Genomic DNA, 18,266 nt, shown 5'->3' with positions numbered 1-18,266 from the left:
TTGATGGAGCTATTCTCCAAGAACGTATCTAATTCTCTTTTGAACCCAAATATACGAGTTCCCCAGGTAGACAGTGCGTTGTGTGAAGAAGTACTTCCTTATGTTTGTTTTAAACCTGATGCTTGTTAATTTCATTGGTTCATGAAATTATGACCCTGGTTCATGTGTTATGTGAAGAGATAAATAACACTTCCTTCTTCACTTTCTCTACACCATTCATGATTTTATAGAGCTCTATCTTATCTCTCTTAAGCCTGGTCTACACTAGGCGTTTAAACCGGTTTTAGGAGCGTAAAACCGATTTAACACCACAACCGTCCACACTAGGAGGCACCATATATCGATTTTAATGGCTCTTTAAACCGGTTTCTGTACTCCTCCCTAACGAGAGGAGTAACGCTAGTATCGGTATTAACATATCGGATTAGGGTTAGTGTGGACGCTGATCGACGGTATTGGCCTCCGGGAGCTATCCCACAGTGCAGCAGTGACCGCTCTGGACCGCAATCTGAACTCGGATGCAGTGGTCAGGTAGACAGGAAAAGCCCCGCGAACTTTTGAATATTTCCTGTTTGCCTAGCGTGGAGCTCCGATCAGCACGGGTGGCGATGCAGTCCGAAATCAAAATAAAGAAAGAGCTCCAGCACGGACCATGCGGATGTGATCACTGTAAGGGCAGGCAAATCCGTTCTATCAGCACTCCGTTACAGAAGATGAAATTCAGAATCCTTTTTTAAAAATCTCCAGACAGACGCCATAGCAGGGACTCAGCGCACTGCAGCGTGACAAGCGTAATGGAAAGCCAAAGAATCAAATGGACGCTCATGGACTGGAGGACTGGAGGACTGAAGCTATCCCACAGTTCCTGCAGCCTCCGAAAAGTATTTGCATTCTTGGCTGAGCTCCAAATGCTTCTAGGGTCAAACACAGTGTCCGCGGTGGGTCAGGGCATAGCTTGGCAATCTACTCACCCCCCCCACCCACCCCCAGAAGCGAAAGGGAAAACAATCCTCTGACTCTTTTACATGTCACCCTATCTTTACTGAATGCTGCAGATAGACACGATGCTGCAGCCGTCAACACCAACATCCTCACTCCCCCCTGCCATGGGTGGCTGATGGTACAAAAGGACTGGTAACCGTCCTCGTCATCAGCCTATTGGCACATGGGGCAGTAACCATGCTGACTAGCATCCGTCAGGTCGATCAAGAGCGCCTGGCCCTAATTTTTTCTGGTGGATGGTGCAGTATGGCTGGTAACCATCGTCATCATAGCAACAGGGGGCTGAGCTCCATCAGCCCCCACCCTTCATGTGTAAAGAACAGATTCAGTTGCCCCTGGACTAGCAGAGGGATGCTGGGCTTCTCTCCTACACACTGCTTAATGTCCTGTCTGGACTATCATAGCAGCTGGAGGCTGCCTTCCACTCATTTCTCACTAACAAGTCACCATGTCTTTTTATTCCTGCATTCTTTATTACTTCATCACACAAGTGGGGGGACAATGCTACGGTAGCCCAGAAAGGCTGGGGGAAGAACGGAATCAACAGGTGGGGTTGTTACAGGAGCACCCCCTATGAATAGCATACAGATCATAGTTTCTGCAGGATCTGACACAGAGCAGCTGTGCTCTCTGGCAATCTACTCACCCCCCACTAACAGTGGTTATCTAGTACACTTGCCTATATTCTAGGCAGGACTGATTCTATTTTTAGATACCAAAAAGGAGGGATTGACTCAGGGAGTCATTCCCAATTTTGGCTTTTGCGCCCCTGGCTAAGAGCAGCCAGGGGCACTTATGACAGCAGCAAATGGTACAAAAGGACTGGTAGCCATGATCATCTTAGTTCCAATTTATGGAAGGGTTTGGATGGTGCAGTATGGCTGGTAACCATCTCTGCTGTCATGCAAAAGCAAAAGCATGCTTCTGTGTAGCGCTGCTGAATCGCCTCTGTGAGCAGCATCTAGTACACATACGGTGAGAGTCACAAAAGGCAAAACAAGCTCCATGATTGCCATGCTATGGCATCTGCCAGGGCAATCCAGGGGAAAAAGGCGCGAAATGCTTGTCTGCCGTTGCTTTCCCAGAGGAAGGAGTGACTAACGACATTTACCCAGAACCACCCGCGACAATGATTTTTGCCCCATCAGGCACTGGGATCTCAACCCGGAAGTTCCAAGGGGCGGGGGAGGCTGCGGGAACTATGGGATAGCTAGGGAATAGCTACCCACAGTGCAACGCTCCAGAAGCCGACGCTAGCCTCGGACCGCGGACGCACACCACCGAATTAATGGGCTTAGTGTGGCCGCGCGCAATCGATTTTATAAAATCTGTTTTACAAAACCGGTTTATGCAAATTCGGAATAGTCCCGTAGTGTAGACGTACCCTTAGACATCTCTTTTCTAAGCTGAACAGTCCCAGTCTTTTTAATCTCTCCTCGTATGGAAGGTGTTCCATACCCCGAATCATTTTTATTGCCCTTTTCTGTACTTTTCCTTCACTAAAAAGAAAAAATATCTGAAATATATACCATGGAACAGTTAAGAGTTTGAGTTATAAGGGGAAATACATAAACTGAGGTTCTACATCTTAAATGTGAAAAAGAAGAGAAAAGTTTAATACTATTCTTTCTTTTTATTATATTACTTTAATAGTATCAGAGGGGTAGCCGTGTTAGTCTGGTTCTGTAAAAGCAGCAAAGAATCCTGTGGCACCTTATAGACTAACAGACGTTTTGTAGCATGAGCTTTCTTGGGTGAATACCCACTTCTTCGGATGCAAGAATGCTGACGAAAGCTCATGCTACAAAACGTCTGTTAGTCTATAAGGTGCCACAGGATTCTTTGCTGCTATTACTTTCATAGTATGGATAACAGCATTTTAATAAACAAATTGCTATTGAATACAAGAAAGTGATCATGTATTGTACTATCTTGATTAGATACAGTCAACTGGCTGTTATATAGTAACATTGTAGAATCTAAGATTCTTAATATGACAGAGCTGATTTAAAATCTAATCTAAATTACATGTTAAGTGATTTTGTTGATTATAGCTATGCTACTGCATTTCAATCCTATAATGCAATAGCGTGTTCTGGTCCTGAACTACTTTTGAATACCAGCTGGCAATTGTACCATGTTTTGAACATTATGTGCAATCATTCCTTAAAGTATCAAAGTAGCTTGCTTGTTCAAAGCATCCTTTTTCAAAGTGTGACAATTTGGGGAATCTCATGTTTGCAGGTTTCAGGTGTGTCTGCTATATTCACATTTTTGTTCCATTCCTTTCTATCAATAACAGGTAAATACAGGATAATATCTCCTCTGGTTGGAGACCCCACTTCCCAGATTATAAAGATATGTGATATTTCTTTCCTTGCTAGATGCAATCATTGACAGACTTCACCGGAACACTTTGAAGAACTGGCTTCTGCTAAGTTTCTGTCTCTTTCTGCCTGTCCTTGTTTGTTCTATCATCATGATTATAAAACGAAATGAATTGAATAGATGCTGTATTAAGGAAGAATCACAAGTTGATGAGTAAGTTTATTTTGTTCACCTATCTAATTCTAACCTTTCCTTTAGGGATCTGGAATCTTCCGGGGCTCTGGGGAAGGTTGTGAGTTCATGAGCAAGACCATAGGAGTGAAATAGTTGAGTGGTGCTGTAATGTGCACACTTGTTGTGATGCTTCCTCATGGCTGGGTCTAGAGATCAGCTCTCATTAGGTCTAGCATCTCCTTCCATTGTTCGTTTGGCCCGTGGTAGTTCCAGCTCTCTTTTTGTGACTCAGCCCTCCTGCCAGATCACTATAGTCTTCCTCTTCCAGGGGTATCAAAGTCCCACTGGACAAACTGTCTATCTGAAGTCTCAGGCAGTCTTCTGACCCACTTCTGTGGTACTTTCCCAGTGGCTCACAGAGGAACCTGTGCCTGCCCTCTACTTTGGGTCCCAACCCGGGGACTCTATGCCCAGCAACCACAGTCTGCTCAAACTCTGACCCAGTTGCTGTTCCCGTGGATTCCCTCCTACCTCTCTTCTCAATCTTCTGGACCATCTCTTGGTTAACACTGGTACTTCCTCCACTCCCCCATGCCTACCTAACCCCTCCCATCTTCTTGCCAAAGTCTGTAGTCCAAGGCAGGATTCCAGGACTTAGGGCTTGTCTACGCTACAGGGGAAATTCGATCTAAGCTATGCAATTTGAGTTACGTGAATAGCGTAACTCAAATCGAGTTCGCTTAGATCTACTTACCGTGGGGTCCACGCTACGCAATGTTGACGGGAGACGCTCTCCCATTGACTCCCCCTACTCTTCTCGATCTGGTGGAGTACAGGAGTCGACGGGAGAGCGATCTGCAGTCGATTTAGCAGGTCTTCACTAGACCCGCTAAACCGACCACCGATGCATCCATCACTGCTTGTAGGTAAGTGTAGACGAGCCCTTACTCTCCCAGTAGAACTCCTCCTTGTACCTAGCTAACTTGCCTGTCTCTAGAGAGTGACTTAAGATCTCCTCCTTGCAGCCCTCTTCTCGTACTTCCAACTTCCTCTCTTTCCAAGGCATTGTCTACACTACAAAGTTTTGTCAGCAAAAGTTATGCCGCTTTAATTAAAACCGCTGTTGCATGTCCACAGTAGCTCCTTGTGTCAGCAGAGTGCATTCACACTAACAGCTCTTGCATCACCACAGGGAGCAGTGCACTGTGGTAACTATCCCACTATGCAACCAGCTGCAGGGTGCTTTGGGAAGGGTTTGCAATGCCTCATGGGACAGGTGCAGCATCACATGATGCAGGTTTCTCAATCCCATTGTTCCAGGGGCAGCCTAGTAGATTGTCAGGTGCTTTCACAACTGAAACGTGTGGGGGAGGGAGAGGAGAATGGTGTGCCTGGGGTGGGGGAGACAGCAGGCTGACCGACCTATTCTGAGGCAGGGGGAGGGGAACCTCCCCACAGCAGCCTGCTCTGCCTGCCTATGGTTCTGTGATTCCCTCAGAGTTCTCCCACAGTCTCCTCAGCTGCTGGGAGCGGCATCCTGAGCAGCTCTGTAACCTTTCTGTGCTGAGGAATGCCAAAGCAGCACCGCGTTTTCTTTCTCTTCTCGCCCCTCCCTCCCCCCAGTGCACATTGGCTGGAAGATTTTTTCCCTAGCAGCATCCGTCGGGTTGGTCTGGACGCCCCCTGGCAACCCGCCACCCCCTCAGTTCCTTCTTACTGCCAGTGACGGTGGCTGGAACTTCCCTTAGCTCTTGCTCAGCAAACTCGTTCTTTCGCTGGTTGTATATAGTTAGTTAGGTAGTGTTCTTAGTATAGAGATTGTTGGGGGTTCTCCCCCGCCCCACACAGCTCCCCGGAACTGTGGTATGCCGCGGTCCTCGGGTTTTAAAAACTGTGGCCTGTGTGAAGCGCATGCCAAAGAGTGATCCGCACTCGTCGTATTTATGGTGCTTGGGGGAGACCCATCAAAAAAATCGCTGCAAGACCTGCTGCAAATTCCATCCTAGAACTGTTAAAGAAAGGGAACAGTGGCTCAAGGTGATCCTCCTGGAGGCAGCTCTATGCCCCCACTCTGACCTGGGCTCAGGGGACCTGACCTCTAATGTGTCATCCTCAACATGGAGCGCCCCAGCACTGTCATCGAGCTCAGCGCCGAGAAAGTGTCTCGGGAGGAGTCCTCGGCACCAACATGGCTCCCCCCAGGGCCCGTCTGATAGTAGGCACCGTTCCCACTTGCTGGTGCCTCAATAGAAGAAGCCAGACAATCACTCCCCTCTGGCTAAACCAAGAGACATGAGACCCCAGGTGGGCCACTCCTCTGGATCCCCTGCCACGGCCGTGTCGACTCCTGCCCAAGTGAGGCAGTCGAGTCTGGCCCCGCCTTGGTCACCGGTGCCTACACAGCAGCTACAGCTTCCGTTGACACAGAAAGCTTATCAGGCTGCTTGGGACCTCCTGCATCTAATGGTACCATTCTTGCCTGCCAGGAGGGAGGAATCTTCAATGCTGACGGACCCGCCCCGTCCTCCAGTGCAGTGGAAGGGGAAGCCGGCTATGATGTTGAGGCATTTCCTCTCGCCATGCCCCTCGGCGCCAACTTGCTCAGACAGAGAGCCTACCCGCTCCCTGAGCTCTCGACATTCGAGGCACTGACCATTCGAGGTGGTCTTCGGTCTCAGAGACCTCAGAGTCAGAGTCCGACTCCTATTGCTCTGAGAGGAGCAGCAGTCACAGATCGCGGTCCAGGAGAGACAGGAGAGAGCCCCAGGTGTGGCCTCTGCAGTGGCAGAACCCGCCTCAGTGGTCCTTCAGGACCCCCTGGGCCTTTCACCAAGGACAGGGAGGAACCCAGGGTCACCGCTCCGCGATGTCTTCCATGGCCTCAGCCACCTTGGTTCCGCCATCTGCTGCGTACCTGCCTTTGGCGCCTGTAGTCCTGACACCTCCGCCTCTGGCACCATCCTGTGAGAGCTCAACAAGTTCATGAAGAAACTCAGGTTCCGCATCATCTCCTTGGCCTCCATCATCCCCTCACTAGATCCAGCAGACTGGTATACTGCCCTTGACTTGAAGGATGCGTATTTTCACATCGCAATCGCTCAGAACCACAGGCGGTACCTAAGGTTTGTGGTCAATGGTTCCCACTACCAATTTACTGTTCTCTCATTCAGCCTGTCAGCAGCACCTTGAGTATTCACCAAGTGCATGGTGGTTGTCGCCACTTTTCTGCAGAGGCATCAGGTACAGGTGTTTCTGTACCTTGACGACTGGCTGATCAAAGGCCACTCCAGGATCCAAGTGGAAACTCAGGTTGCATTTATCAGAGCCACCTTCGAGAACCTGGGTCTGCTCCTAAATGAAGCAAAATAGACTCTATCTCTTGTCCAGAGGATAGAGTTCATAGGAGCATTACTGGACTCAACCCAAGCCAGGACATTCCTCCCACAGGTGAGGTTTCAAGCCCTCAATGACATGATCCAGGGAGTCATGCAGTTTCCCACCACTACTACAAGAAACTGCCTGAAGCTTCTTGGGCACGTGGCAGCCTGTACATACATGGTACGACATGCCAGACTCAGGCTTCGGCCGCTCCAGTCGTGGCTAGCGTCAGTCTATCGCCCAGCCCAGGACAGCTTGAACAGGATTGTGACCCTGCCTCATCCGGTCCTCGATTTGCTCCGGTGGTGGATTGATGCCTTGCAGGTGTGCTCAGGGGGTCCCTTTGCTGCCCCACAGCCACCCCTGTCGTTGGTGACGGAAGCATCAGACTTGGGCTGGGGAGCTCATTTGGGGGACCGCAGAACTCAAGGCCTCTGGTCGCAAGCAGATCTGTGTCAGAGAGCTGAGAGCGGTGCGCCTGGCGTGTCAAACATTCCGCCCTTACCTAACTGGGCAATGTGTATCAGTCATGACGGACAATATGACTGCAATGTTCTATATCAGGGGTGGCCAGCCTGTGGCTCCGGAGCCACATGTACAGGCACCAATTCCGGGGTTGGAGCTACAGACGCCAACTTTCCAATGTGCTGGGGGGTGCTCACTGCTCAATCCCTGGCTCTGCCACAGACCCTGTCCCGCCCCCTCCCCTGAGCCTGCCATGCCCTCGCTCCTCCCCAGAGCCTCCTGCATGCCACGGAACAGCTGATCAGGAGGGAGATGAGGGGGAGGTGCTGCCGGTGGATGGGAGGTGATTGGAGCACGGTGGGGAAGCTAATGGGGGGCTGCTGACGTATTACTGTGGCTCTTTGGCAATGTATATTGATAAATTCTGGCTCCCTCTCAGGCTCAAGTTGGCCACTCCTGTTCTATATCAACAAAAAGTGGGGTGCACGCTCCTTTCCCCTGTGCCAGGAAGCCTTCATGCTATGGGACTTCTGTGTAGAACATATAATCCACCTGCGTTGTACCTCCCTGGGATTCAGAACGAGCTGGCAGACCAGCTCAGCAGGTTGTTCCGCAGCAACGAGTGGCCCCTTCACCCGGATGTCGCAAATTCAATCATCCAGAGGTGGGGATTTCCCCGGATGGACCTCTTTGCCACGTGACACAACAGGAAGTGCCAGCAGTTCTGCTCCTTCCAGAATCACAGCCCGGGCTCCACCGCGGATGTGTTCCTCCTCCATTGGGGATGGGCTCTCCTATATGCCTTCCCGACGATACCGCTCTTTCACAAGGTCATGCTCAAGATCTGCAGAGATCGTGCTCAGGTCATACTGATAGCACCGGCCTGGCCCCGTCAGCGCTGGTACACATCCCTCCTAGACATGTCCGTGGGAGCCCCGATTACCTTGCTGCTCTCCCCAGACCTTCTCACACAAGATCATGGACGTCTCCAACACCCAAACCTACAGTTGCTCCATCTTACAGCATGGAAGCTCCATGGTTGAATCCGTCGGAACTTTCCTGTTCAGACCAGGTCAGATGGTCCTCCTTGGCAATAGGAAACCCTTGATGAGGGCCACATACCTTGCCACATGAAAGAGATTTTCAATCTGGCCGGCACAGTGCGACTCGCCCCCGACGCTAGCCTCGGTGCCACACATTCTAGACTACCTTCTACATCTGAAGCAGGAAGGTCTCTCGTTGCCTTCTATAAGAGTGCACTTGGCTGCCATCTCGGCCTTCCACCCAGGCGTACAGGGCCACTCAGTTTTCGCTAACCGCATGGTCAGCCGATTTCTAAAGGGGCTCAACAGGTTTTACCCTCATGTCTGTCAACCGGTCCCTGCCTGGGACCTCAACTTGGTCCTCTCTAGGCTCATGGGGTCCCCCCCACCCCCCCTTTGAGCCTTTAGCAACATGCTCCCTGCTCTACCTCCTTCAAGGTCGCATTCCTGATGGCAATAACCTCGGCCAGGATGATGTCTGAGCTCAGGGCCCTGACTTCAGACCCGCCCTACACCATGTTCTTTAAAGACAAGGTTCAGCTCAGACCTCGCCCTGCTTTCCTCCCAAGGTTGTCTTGCAGTTTCATATCAACCAGGACATCTTCCTCACAGTTTTCTACCCTAAACCTCATTCCAGCAACAGGGAGCAAAGTGCTGGCCTTCTATATCAAGAGAACAAAACTGTTCAGAAAGTCAGTCCAGCTCTTTGTGACAGTGGTGGACAGGATGAAAGTTTAGCTGGTTTTGCCCCAGCGCATTTCATCATGGATCGTGTCCTGTATCCGTGAGTGCTACAACCTGGCAGGTGTTCCCGCACATTCAATCACTGCGCACTCCAGCAGGGCGCAGGCTTCATTGACGGCGTTCCTGGCTCCAGTTCCCAGCCAGGAAATCTGCAGAATGGTGACGTGGTCTTCCATACACACTTTTGCTGCGCATTATGCAATCACCCAGCAGGCCAGAGATGATGAGGCCTTTGGAAGAGCAGTACTTCAATCAGTGGACAGCTCCAGCCTGACCTCCTAAATTTGGCTTGGGAGTCACCTGATTGGAATGGACATGAACAAGCACTTGAAGAAAAAACAGTTACTCACTTCTCGTAACTTGTTCTTCGAGATGTGTTGTTCATGTCCATTCCAATACCCACCCTCCTACCCCTGTCGGAGTAGCCGGCAAGAAGGAACTGAGGGGGTTGTGGATTGGCAGGGCTCTATATTGGGTGCCGTGAAGGTGCGACTCCAGGGGTCACTCAGGCCGACTCGAGAGATGCTGCTAGGGGAAAAATCTTCCAGCCAACGTGCACGTGCATACGCACACACCTGATTGGAATGGACATGAACAACATATCTCAAAGAACAACAGTTATGAGAAGTGAGTAACTGTTTGTTTTTTATTCCTCCATAAGATGTACCAAACCAGCAACGAAAGTAAACTGTCACACCACACTGGCTAACAAGAAATCAGAAAATCAGTTTCCTTAGGCATTCCAGTCCTTGCATCACCACCAAAAACACTGGATTTAAAGATGAGTGGTTCTTTAAAACCAGGCTCATCAAACAAAAGGTTCTTCTGATCCCAAAGGACCAGCCACACCCCCAGGTCAATATAAACTCAGATCTCACTCAAAATAAACACATGGTTGCCAATCCTTTAGTATCTAAAATCTAAAGGTTTATTTATAGGAAGAAAGAAAGAAAGAAAGAGGGAGAGTAAAAATCGGTTAAATGAATCAAATACATACATTAATTGCAAAGTTCTCGGTTCAGGCTTGTAGCAGTGATGGAATGAACTGCTGGCTTAAGTCAAGTTTCTGGCTGCTTCCAAATCATTGGAAGGTCGTCAATTCCTTGGTTAGAATACTTCCATTAGTATAAATTCATAGTCCAGAGCCTTGAGCAGGAAAGAGGCAAAATGGAGGTGTTTCCAGTGCTTTTTATATCTTCTGCCATGTGGAGGGAATCCCATTGTTCTTACTGTGGAAAATTACAGTAACAAGATGGTGTTTGAACTCACATGGACAAGTCACATGTCCATGCATGATTTTGCCTAGTCACAGCAGGAAAGTCCATTAAGAGTAGATAGGTGTCTTCCATTGTAAATTAAATGTCCTTTAATGGGCCATTCTACTTGAATAGTTCCTTCAAGATGTGCAGGCTAAATACCCTGTGGGCGTTACCCCAGGAGCAAACATGTGAAATACAGGTATAGAGACAATACTCATAATTTCAAATAAAAAAATGATACATGCATACAAATAGAATAATTATATTCAGCAAATCATAACCTTTCCATAGGCACCTTACTTGACAACCTTTGTACAAGATTTGTTGCAAATATATAACAGTGGTTGCAACAATGATCTATATGGTCATATTTTAATCAGATAACATCACAGCCTCTCGTTGAGGTGGTTTTATTTTGTCAGCAAAAGTAGCTTTGTAGTGTGTACACCTCCCGTTTTGCATACAAAACTTTGCAGTGTAGACAAGGCCTAAGCCTGTTTCAGCTCCTCCCCCAGCTAGGCTTCATCAGCATTAGGCCTTCTCCGGTCCTGACTCTCCTCCAGGTTAATTGTCCTATTTTCCCTCTTCAGGCCTTGTGTGTGTATAGGGAGGTAGACAGACATATCACAGGTGCATATTGGAAAGTACTTGTTTTTTTAAAGTGTGTAGAGTATAATAGATGGGATTTCCAGGCTGACCCTTTCAACAGTGGATGTGAGAGATACACAAAGGGAACTTTCCTAAGGTAAAATGAAACGAGTAAAAAAAAATGTAGAAAAGAGTGAAAGAAGTAAAGGATAAATGTGCTTGCTACAAATGCTAGTAACATATTGATTGTTGGATTAGAATTGTGTTTTCAGGAAGTGTGATGTAACCAGAATGATAGAGACTTGGTGAAACCAAGACATTCAGTTGGGAGATGAAATTAATAGTAAATAAAGTTTACTGAAGGGGCATGAAAACAAAGCAAGATGAGGGGTTGCAGTACAGGAAACCTTGTTTACAGAAGGAGAATACAACCCTACTAAATAGAAGCTCAGTTATATCCTTGAGGTTTTCAAAGTTGGATGGGATACTTTTACTTTACTGCACTCCAGGGCCAACCCCCTGTTCATACCAACTATTTTTGTGTCTCCCCAAACATTAGGATACATTGATTTATTCTTGATTAATATTTTGGTTACACAGCACAGACCATTCGGATTGAAGAACAAGATAAAAATAGATGCTCCTTGGTTGTTCTCTAGATTTCTTGGAGAAATTAGATGGGAGACTAGCAAGTGTTTCTACTGATAACCCAGACCCTGTAAAAATAATGTTGTTGTGAAGAAGGGTAATATTTTATCCACTGAGGGACCCCCCTGCTTCTATTGGCAGTTACCTTCCCTCCCGAAAGGTATAGTCCAGCAGTGAGTCAAATCTTACATTGACTTCAGTGATAGACGATCAGACCCTATTCACTGATGCCACCAGTTATTGAAAATGACTCAGTGGTGGGCAACCTACAGCCCGCGGGCCGCACGTGGCCTGTCAGGGTAATCTGGTGGCGGGCCACGAGACAGTTGGTTTACATTGACTGTCTGCAGGCATGGCTGCCCGCAGCTTCCAGTGGTCATGGTTCGCCGTTCCTGGCCAATGGAAGCTGCGGGAAGTGGCGCGGGCTGCAGAGACGTGCTGGCCTTATCACTGCTGTCCCCTCAAGATGGAATCAATCATAATTTCATCAGGTTGTAAATTCTGATGAGTTTCTGTAGAAAGAATTATAATGAAAAATACTGGACTTCAGAAAATAAAACTCTCTGAGAATGCAAAAGGAGTTAAAGAAAATTGTTTGAATTCAGTAATACCTGCGAAAAGCACTTGGGAAAGTAAAAACGGTACTCAAGATACAAACAAAGAGACTACATATTCCAATAAAAACTGAAACAGTGTAAAAGGCAACCAAAACCCACAGGGCTAAATACAGGGCCGTCCCTAGTTATTCTGGGGCCCTACGCAGCCCCCCTGCGGGGGGGGGCAGGCTTCCATGGGGGGGGCGTGGCTTGGGGGGCAGGGGGGAACCATCCCCCAGCACTCACTGGTGGTGCAGCTGAGGCCAGGTCCCTGCACTTCCCGCTGCCGGTGAGTGCAGGCCTGGCCCTTCTGCAGTCCTCAGAGCCGGGAAGAAGCGGGTCGGGGGTGGAGCAGAGGTGGGAAGAGGTGGGGCAGGGGCGGGGGGCCTGGGGAAGAGGTGGGGCAGGGGCTGGAGCAGTACGCCGTTGTGCAGGGCACCAGGAAATTTGGTGTCCCAATTTTCCTGGTGCCCTACGCAGCTGCATACTTTGCATACGGGTAAGGATGGCCCTGGCTAAATAGGAAGGTAAAGAGAAGCATGGAGGAAAATGTAAGGCCATTTTACCACTATGGAGAATGAGAGGGTGTCCTCTGGTTAAAGAGAAAGCCAAACTACTTAGGTAAAAGTAATCTTCACAATAAATGTACTGTATGCTGTAGAGCTACGAGACTATGTGTATGGTATGCTTAATTTTAAATACTCAGACCACTCTGTTTTATAATCTAAATCTAGATTAGAAGACATGGATCAGTCAGAAAATCCAAGGTAAATTTCATGTCTGTCAGTGCAGTAGAACATGTATCTAGTTTTCTTTTATTTGGAATATGCTTAGTATTTACATGCCAAAATCTGCATTTGATAGTTGCAATGTGACTTTGAAGCACATTTGAACATTTCATTGCCAACTTGATTTTAAAGTACAGCTTGAAAGAAAAACAAAATAAGCTATCCAATTTAATGCATTGATACCATGTTCTTTAAATTTACCAATTGAGATTAAGAAAGATAAATTTCATCCCTAAATTATTTAGAAAAGTTAGCAGTCTCTGTAAATAGCTCCCCTACCATATTATAGAATGTTGGGCCAGTTTTTTAAAGGTATATAGGTGCCTAAAGATGCAGATAAGCACCTAATGCAGCGGCTCTCAAACTTTCGCAACCCAAAGACCCCCATTTTGATTTAAAAATTTTCACAGACCCCCAAGCTCCCCGCTTACCCCAGGTCCCGCCCCCACTCCATCCCTTCCCCCAAGACCCCATCCCCACCCCTTCTCTTCCCCACCTCTTTCCACCCTCTCCCCTATGTCCCGTCCCCGCTCCTCCCTTTTGCACCCCGCTGAACAGCTGAGTGATAAGGTACACTTCCCCCTTCAAGAGTGGAGCAAGCTGTGTTCACAATACTCTCAAACACTGTCAGTCTGGGAGTTATTGTCTCCACACTAGGGTGACCAGACGTCCCGATTTTAATGGGAGTGTCCCGATATTTGCTTGTTTGTCCCACGTCCCGACCGATGCTCGGTTGGGACACTGGACAAACAAGCAATTTTGCCCTCCGCTCCGGCACAGGCAGAGCCTGGAGGGGCTCTTGCCCCCCCCAGCCCTGCCTCCTCACTGCCCCATTGGATCCCTCTCCAAATCCCTGCCCTGGCCCCTCCTCTTCCCCAAGCACACTGCATTGCTCCTCCCTCCCATGCTTACGCTGATCAGCTGTATGGCAGCGCAAGCCTGGAGGGAGGGGGTGGCCCCCAGCACTCACCCTGCAAACTGCTCCAGTCCAGCTTCTCTGGTCACCCTACTCCATACCTATCATTAAACTAATAATCTAGCCCTGTTTCTTGACTGTTCGTATGAAGATATTTACTAAACTATTTCAAAATGAATCTGATCATCAATATTGGTCATCTGTTGCTGTATTTTTAGTCCTGGACTGTATCCTGTTCCAAGTTCACCACCATGTATTTTTTGAATTCAGCCATAATAAATATGTCTGTTGTTTGTCGGAGGATAAACTCAAGCCCAATTATAACATCAAATATAGTTTGCTGTCTGAGGCAAGACTGGTAGTAGTGAAAGCTACCTTATGATGGAAGTGGGCTTGAGTCTACCTTCTGACAGATAACAGACATACTTATTACGGCTGAATTCCCAGCTAAATAATTTGCTTAGGTTGCTATGTTTTATTTATTCTTGTTGATTCTATTAACAGCAATGTGTTTTTTCCCTTATTCTGTCTGCCAGTGTATAGCCAATAACACCAGAAGGCTGGAAATAATATAAGCAGTCAGTTTAAAGCAGATGGCAAAGTACTTCCAGCATGGAACCTCTGAATGGACAGTGCAATATATAACCAGCTTTTAATTTGGAGTTGTTTTTTTAATTATTCGGGTTAACTATTTCCATCCCCCCATAAAGACTGAGTGGTTTTTTTTAAAGAAAAACAAAGTAATAGTACTATAAAGCAAAGACTGAACTTAAATTTGTTGTATATGTACATTTTCCTGTACATAACCACTAAACATATTTAATGATTTATATCTAGTGTTATAAATTCATGCCAGTCATAGGGCTTGAAAATTGCACTTTCCCATTTGCTAATGATGAGTTAGAAGCTTTTGGGGAGTTACTTTTGGGGAGTTTTTTGAGAGTTACTTCACTTTCTGGAGAATTCAAGCTTTCATTTGAGGGTGGGATGTTTCTAGTCCTTAACAGTTGCAAAGACAGCCTGACAGATATAATCAACATAGTGCTGCCTGAGTCTGTCTCTAGAGAGCCTGAAACAATAGCTTGGTGTTAGGGGTTTGAACTCCCACAATCATCTCAAAGGGGTGTTCAATTAACTGTTCTCTCATAAACCACTGAAAGAGAAAACCCCACAAGGTGAGGATTCGGAAGACACCACAAGCACTGGCCATCAGAGCTGGCGAGCATTTGGGGAGAGTATGCTGCATCCTCCTTAGGGAATGTAGCAGTAGGAGTTCCCCGTGAGAACTCCATTCTGCCTAACACAAGCTAGTGCCTAGAAGGCATTTATAAGCCCGTAGGAATTCCTGTAGTTTAAATAATTTAGTTAAAAGATAGTAATTTGATTTCTCATAATAATTGCTCTAAACTTGAATAGTTTTTTGACCTGACTTCATTATATTTTTTCTGTGGGCTATTGCAATGAAAATTGGGAATATTTTCCTCTTCCAGCACCTCAACTGTGAACTCTAATGGATTCTCAATTTGCCTAGGAAATGTTTGTAACCTTTCAATTTTATTTTGGAGGAGTCTTCTCTTTATGTAATTCTGAATTGGATGTTAATTAATTACAAAATAAAGGAATATTTTAAAAAAAAATCTGGAAACAGCTACATATCTTATTTGAGCTGGGTAAATCCAGAAGTTCATGTTTCCATTTCAACTTGGATTATTTTTACTAATGTTAAATATTTCTCTAAATGAGGTTAAAGGAGCCTTTTCTGGTGATCTGCAGAATACAATAATTTGAGAACCATGTAGCTGAAGACTGGGCAATTGCACAGAGCATGTTCTCAAACTAGCATAAGTTCTACTAATATAAGCACAATTGCATCCACACTAGAGGGTTTTGCCAGTATAGCTATACTAGTAGTATCAGTACATGGGCAAAACTCTTCTAGTGCAGTGGTTCCCAAACTTGTTCCGCCGCTTGTGCAGGGAAAGCCCCTGGTAGGCCGGGCCGGTTTGTGTACCCGCTGCGTCCGCAGGTTCGGCCGATCGCGGCTCACAGTGGCCGCTGTTCACTGCTTCAGGCCAAGCGGTGGAACAAGTTTTTGGAACCGCTGTCCTAGTGTAAACAAGGCCTTACTCAGGGTCTGTCTACACTAGAGTTGGAAGGTGTAACTTCCAGATAGAGGAGACATACTCGACTAGCTCTGATCTAGATAGTGCACTAAAAAGAGAAATGTAGCCACTCCAAGTATGATCCAGTCAGAGACCAAAAGTACATATTCAGGGCAACCAACCCCTCACACCACCATGGCTGCACATCTATTTTCAGCATTCTGTCTTAATCAGAGCTAGCACAGGTATGTCTCGAGCTGGAATTTACACGTTCCAGCTCTAGTACAGACGTACCTTCAGTGGCCAGCAAAATGAAGAAACCACAGCTGCTCTCTTTATACATTAGATCAGGGGTAGGCAACCTATGGCACGTGTGCCGAAGGTGGCACGCGAGCTGATTTTCAGCGGCACTCACACTGCCCGGGTCCTGGCCACCGGTCTGGGGGGGCTCTGCATTTTAATTTAATTTTAAATGAAGCTTCTTAAACATTTTAAAAACCTTATTTACTTTACATATAACAATAGTTTAGTTATATATTATAGACTTATAGAAAGAGACCTTCTAAAAACGTTAAAATGTATTACTGGCACGTGAAACCTTAAATTAGAGTGAATAAATGAAGACCTCGGCACACCACTTCTGAAAGGTTGCTGACCCCTGCATTTAGATCATGCAAAAAGAAATCTAATACACTGCCTTTAGAGACATTAAAACCAGGAGTAAAACAAACATTAAAAGGGAAACCTCAAAGTTTTCTAAATGCTGATGAGGAGCTGTCTCACACAATATATATAGGATGACATACCCATGAACGCTGGCTAAGGGTACATCTGCACCACAAATTAAAGTGCAATTGTGGCAGGGGTAGATATACCTGCACTAGCTTTAATCTAGCAAGCGCCGGCAACAATGGAGTGTAGACCTGGGGGTACGGACTGGCTGCCCCAGTACAAGCGCACTGAGGACCCTGGCTAGGTACTGAGGTTGCTAACCTGCACTGGAACCCCCAATGCTAAATCTTCTCTACAATTGTTACCTGTGCCGTGTAAATAAAAGCTGGGTTGCGTACGTCTGCACCAGCTACAATTACACCTTAAAATCAGCGCTGTGCATGTACTGTCTATTACATATGCAATATGGCAAATTTTAGAAGTTGGGTTGTGGCATGACCTAGCATTGTGGGGGAAGAGGAGCCAGCAGAGGTGGGCCTGTCTCTCCCTTTTACCGTGGGAGGGGAGGGTGAGGGCACCGTCTGCACAAAGCTAGGGCTCTGCTGTGATGCTGTTGCCTCACCCTCTCACGGGCTGCCTGTGCCAAGCCAGCCCCACGTTTCACCATGGGCTCAGCTGCCTGGGAAGCAGTGGAGGCTACACTAGGGGTGCAGCTGAAAGCGACTCAGAGGGGGCTCCACGTAGCCCCGAGAAGCAGGAGGCCGTTGGCCAGACACCCAGACCCTACAGCACTCTTGGTAACTGTTCACGCTGCCTCCAGTGGGGGCAAGGGGGCGCTGGCCTTTGTAGATGGGGGGCAGCGGGACATGCCCCCCACGTTTTAATATGGGTGTATCTCACGCCCCTCAAACTGCAAACCTCCGGCAGCTGATACCCGCTGCAAAGGCTCGCAGGTGGAGGGGTCACTGCTCCCCCAAACTATACCCATATTAGATATGCGGGGGAAGAAGAGCAGGTCCGCGGAGCGGGCAGGAAGCCGTCTGGCGGCTCGAGCGGGCGGCGAAGCTCGGACCGGGCGAGGTATCGTGAGAGGACGAGGGCGGGGAGGAGAAAACCTGACAGGGCGGGACAGAGGCTCTGTGAGTGGCTGGAAATCTGGGCGCGGTTGTGGGCGGTCTCCGGAGCCGGCAGAAATTGGCCTCGCCGCGGCGAGCGGGGACAGCGGCAGAGGCGGCAGCTGCGGGGGTAGCACCTCCCCAACCGAGCCTCTCGGGGCACGAGCTCGCCCCGCTCTCGGAATCCGCATCCACACGCAGGAAGGCAGCGCCAAGGCACCTGCCCCGCCCCGCCCGAGCGGGACTTGCTGCTTCTGAACCTTCAGAAACACCCGGAGCAGCAGGACAGAGTCTCCAGGGGACGGGGCTCGAGCCCTTCCCAAGCAGCAGCACGAACGGCCTCCCTGTCCCTAGGGGGGAAGTGACTCCTGGGCGTGGGGGGAGAGAGAGCGAGTGAGCCTGACCACGGCAGTCCCTGCAGCAGCGAGACCTCCCTGTAAGTAGGGGG

General features: G+C 48.0%; 2 protein-coding genes across 2 annotated transcripts in view; both read left to right on the top strand.

Annotated features, from left to right (window-relative positions):
* Positions 1–15,413, top strand: part of LOC123364869 (disintegrin and metalloproteinase domain-containing protein 2-like) — a 51,828-nt gene extending 36,415 nt beyond the window's left edge. Inside the window, exons 18-20 of the mRNA XM_045007350.1 lie at positions 3,387–3,543; positions 12,960–12,992; positions 14,466–15,413. Coding sequence (XP_044863285.1) covers positions 3,387–3,543; positions 12,960–12,992; positions 14,466–14,472 — 197 coding nt within the window. The 3' untranslated portion in view covers positions 14,473–15,413. The remainder of the gene's footprint in view (positions 1–3,386; positions 3,544–12,959; positions 12,993–14,465) is intronic.
* Positions 15,414–17,919: 2,506 nt separating this feature from the next.
* The window catches only part of LOC123363910 (indoleamine 2,3-dioxygenase 1-like), a 73,490-nt gene continuing 73,143 nt past the window's right edge, over positions 17,920–18,266 (top strand). The window contains exon 1 of the mRNA XM_045005469.1: positions 17,920–18,254. The gene's annotated coding sequence lies outside the window, so the exon portion shown is untranslated. The remainder of the gene's footprint in view (positions 18,255–18,266) is intronic.

This window comes from Mauremys mutica, chromosome 2 (genome assembly GCF_020497125.1).
Source record: "Mauremys mutica isolate MM-2020 ecotype Southern chromosome 2, ASM2049712v1, whole genome shotgun sequence".
NCBI lineage: Eukaryota > Metazoa > Chordata > Testudines > Geoemydidae > Mauremys > Mauremys mutica.
Note: the sequence above shows the minus strand (reverse complement) of the source record. Positions and strands in the feature narration are given on the sequence as shown.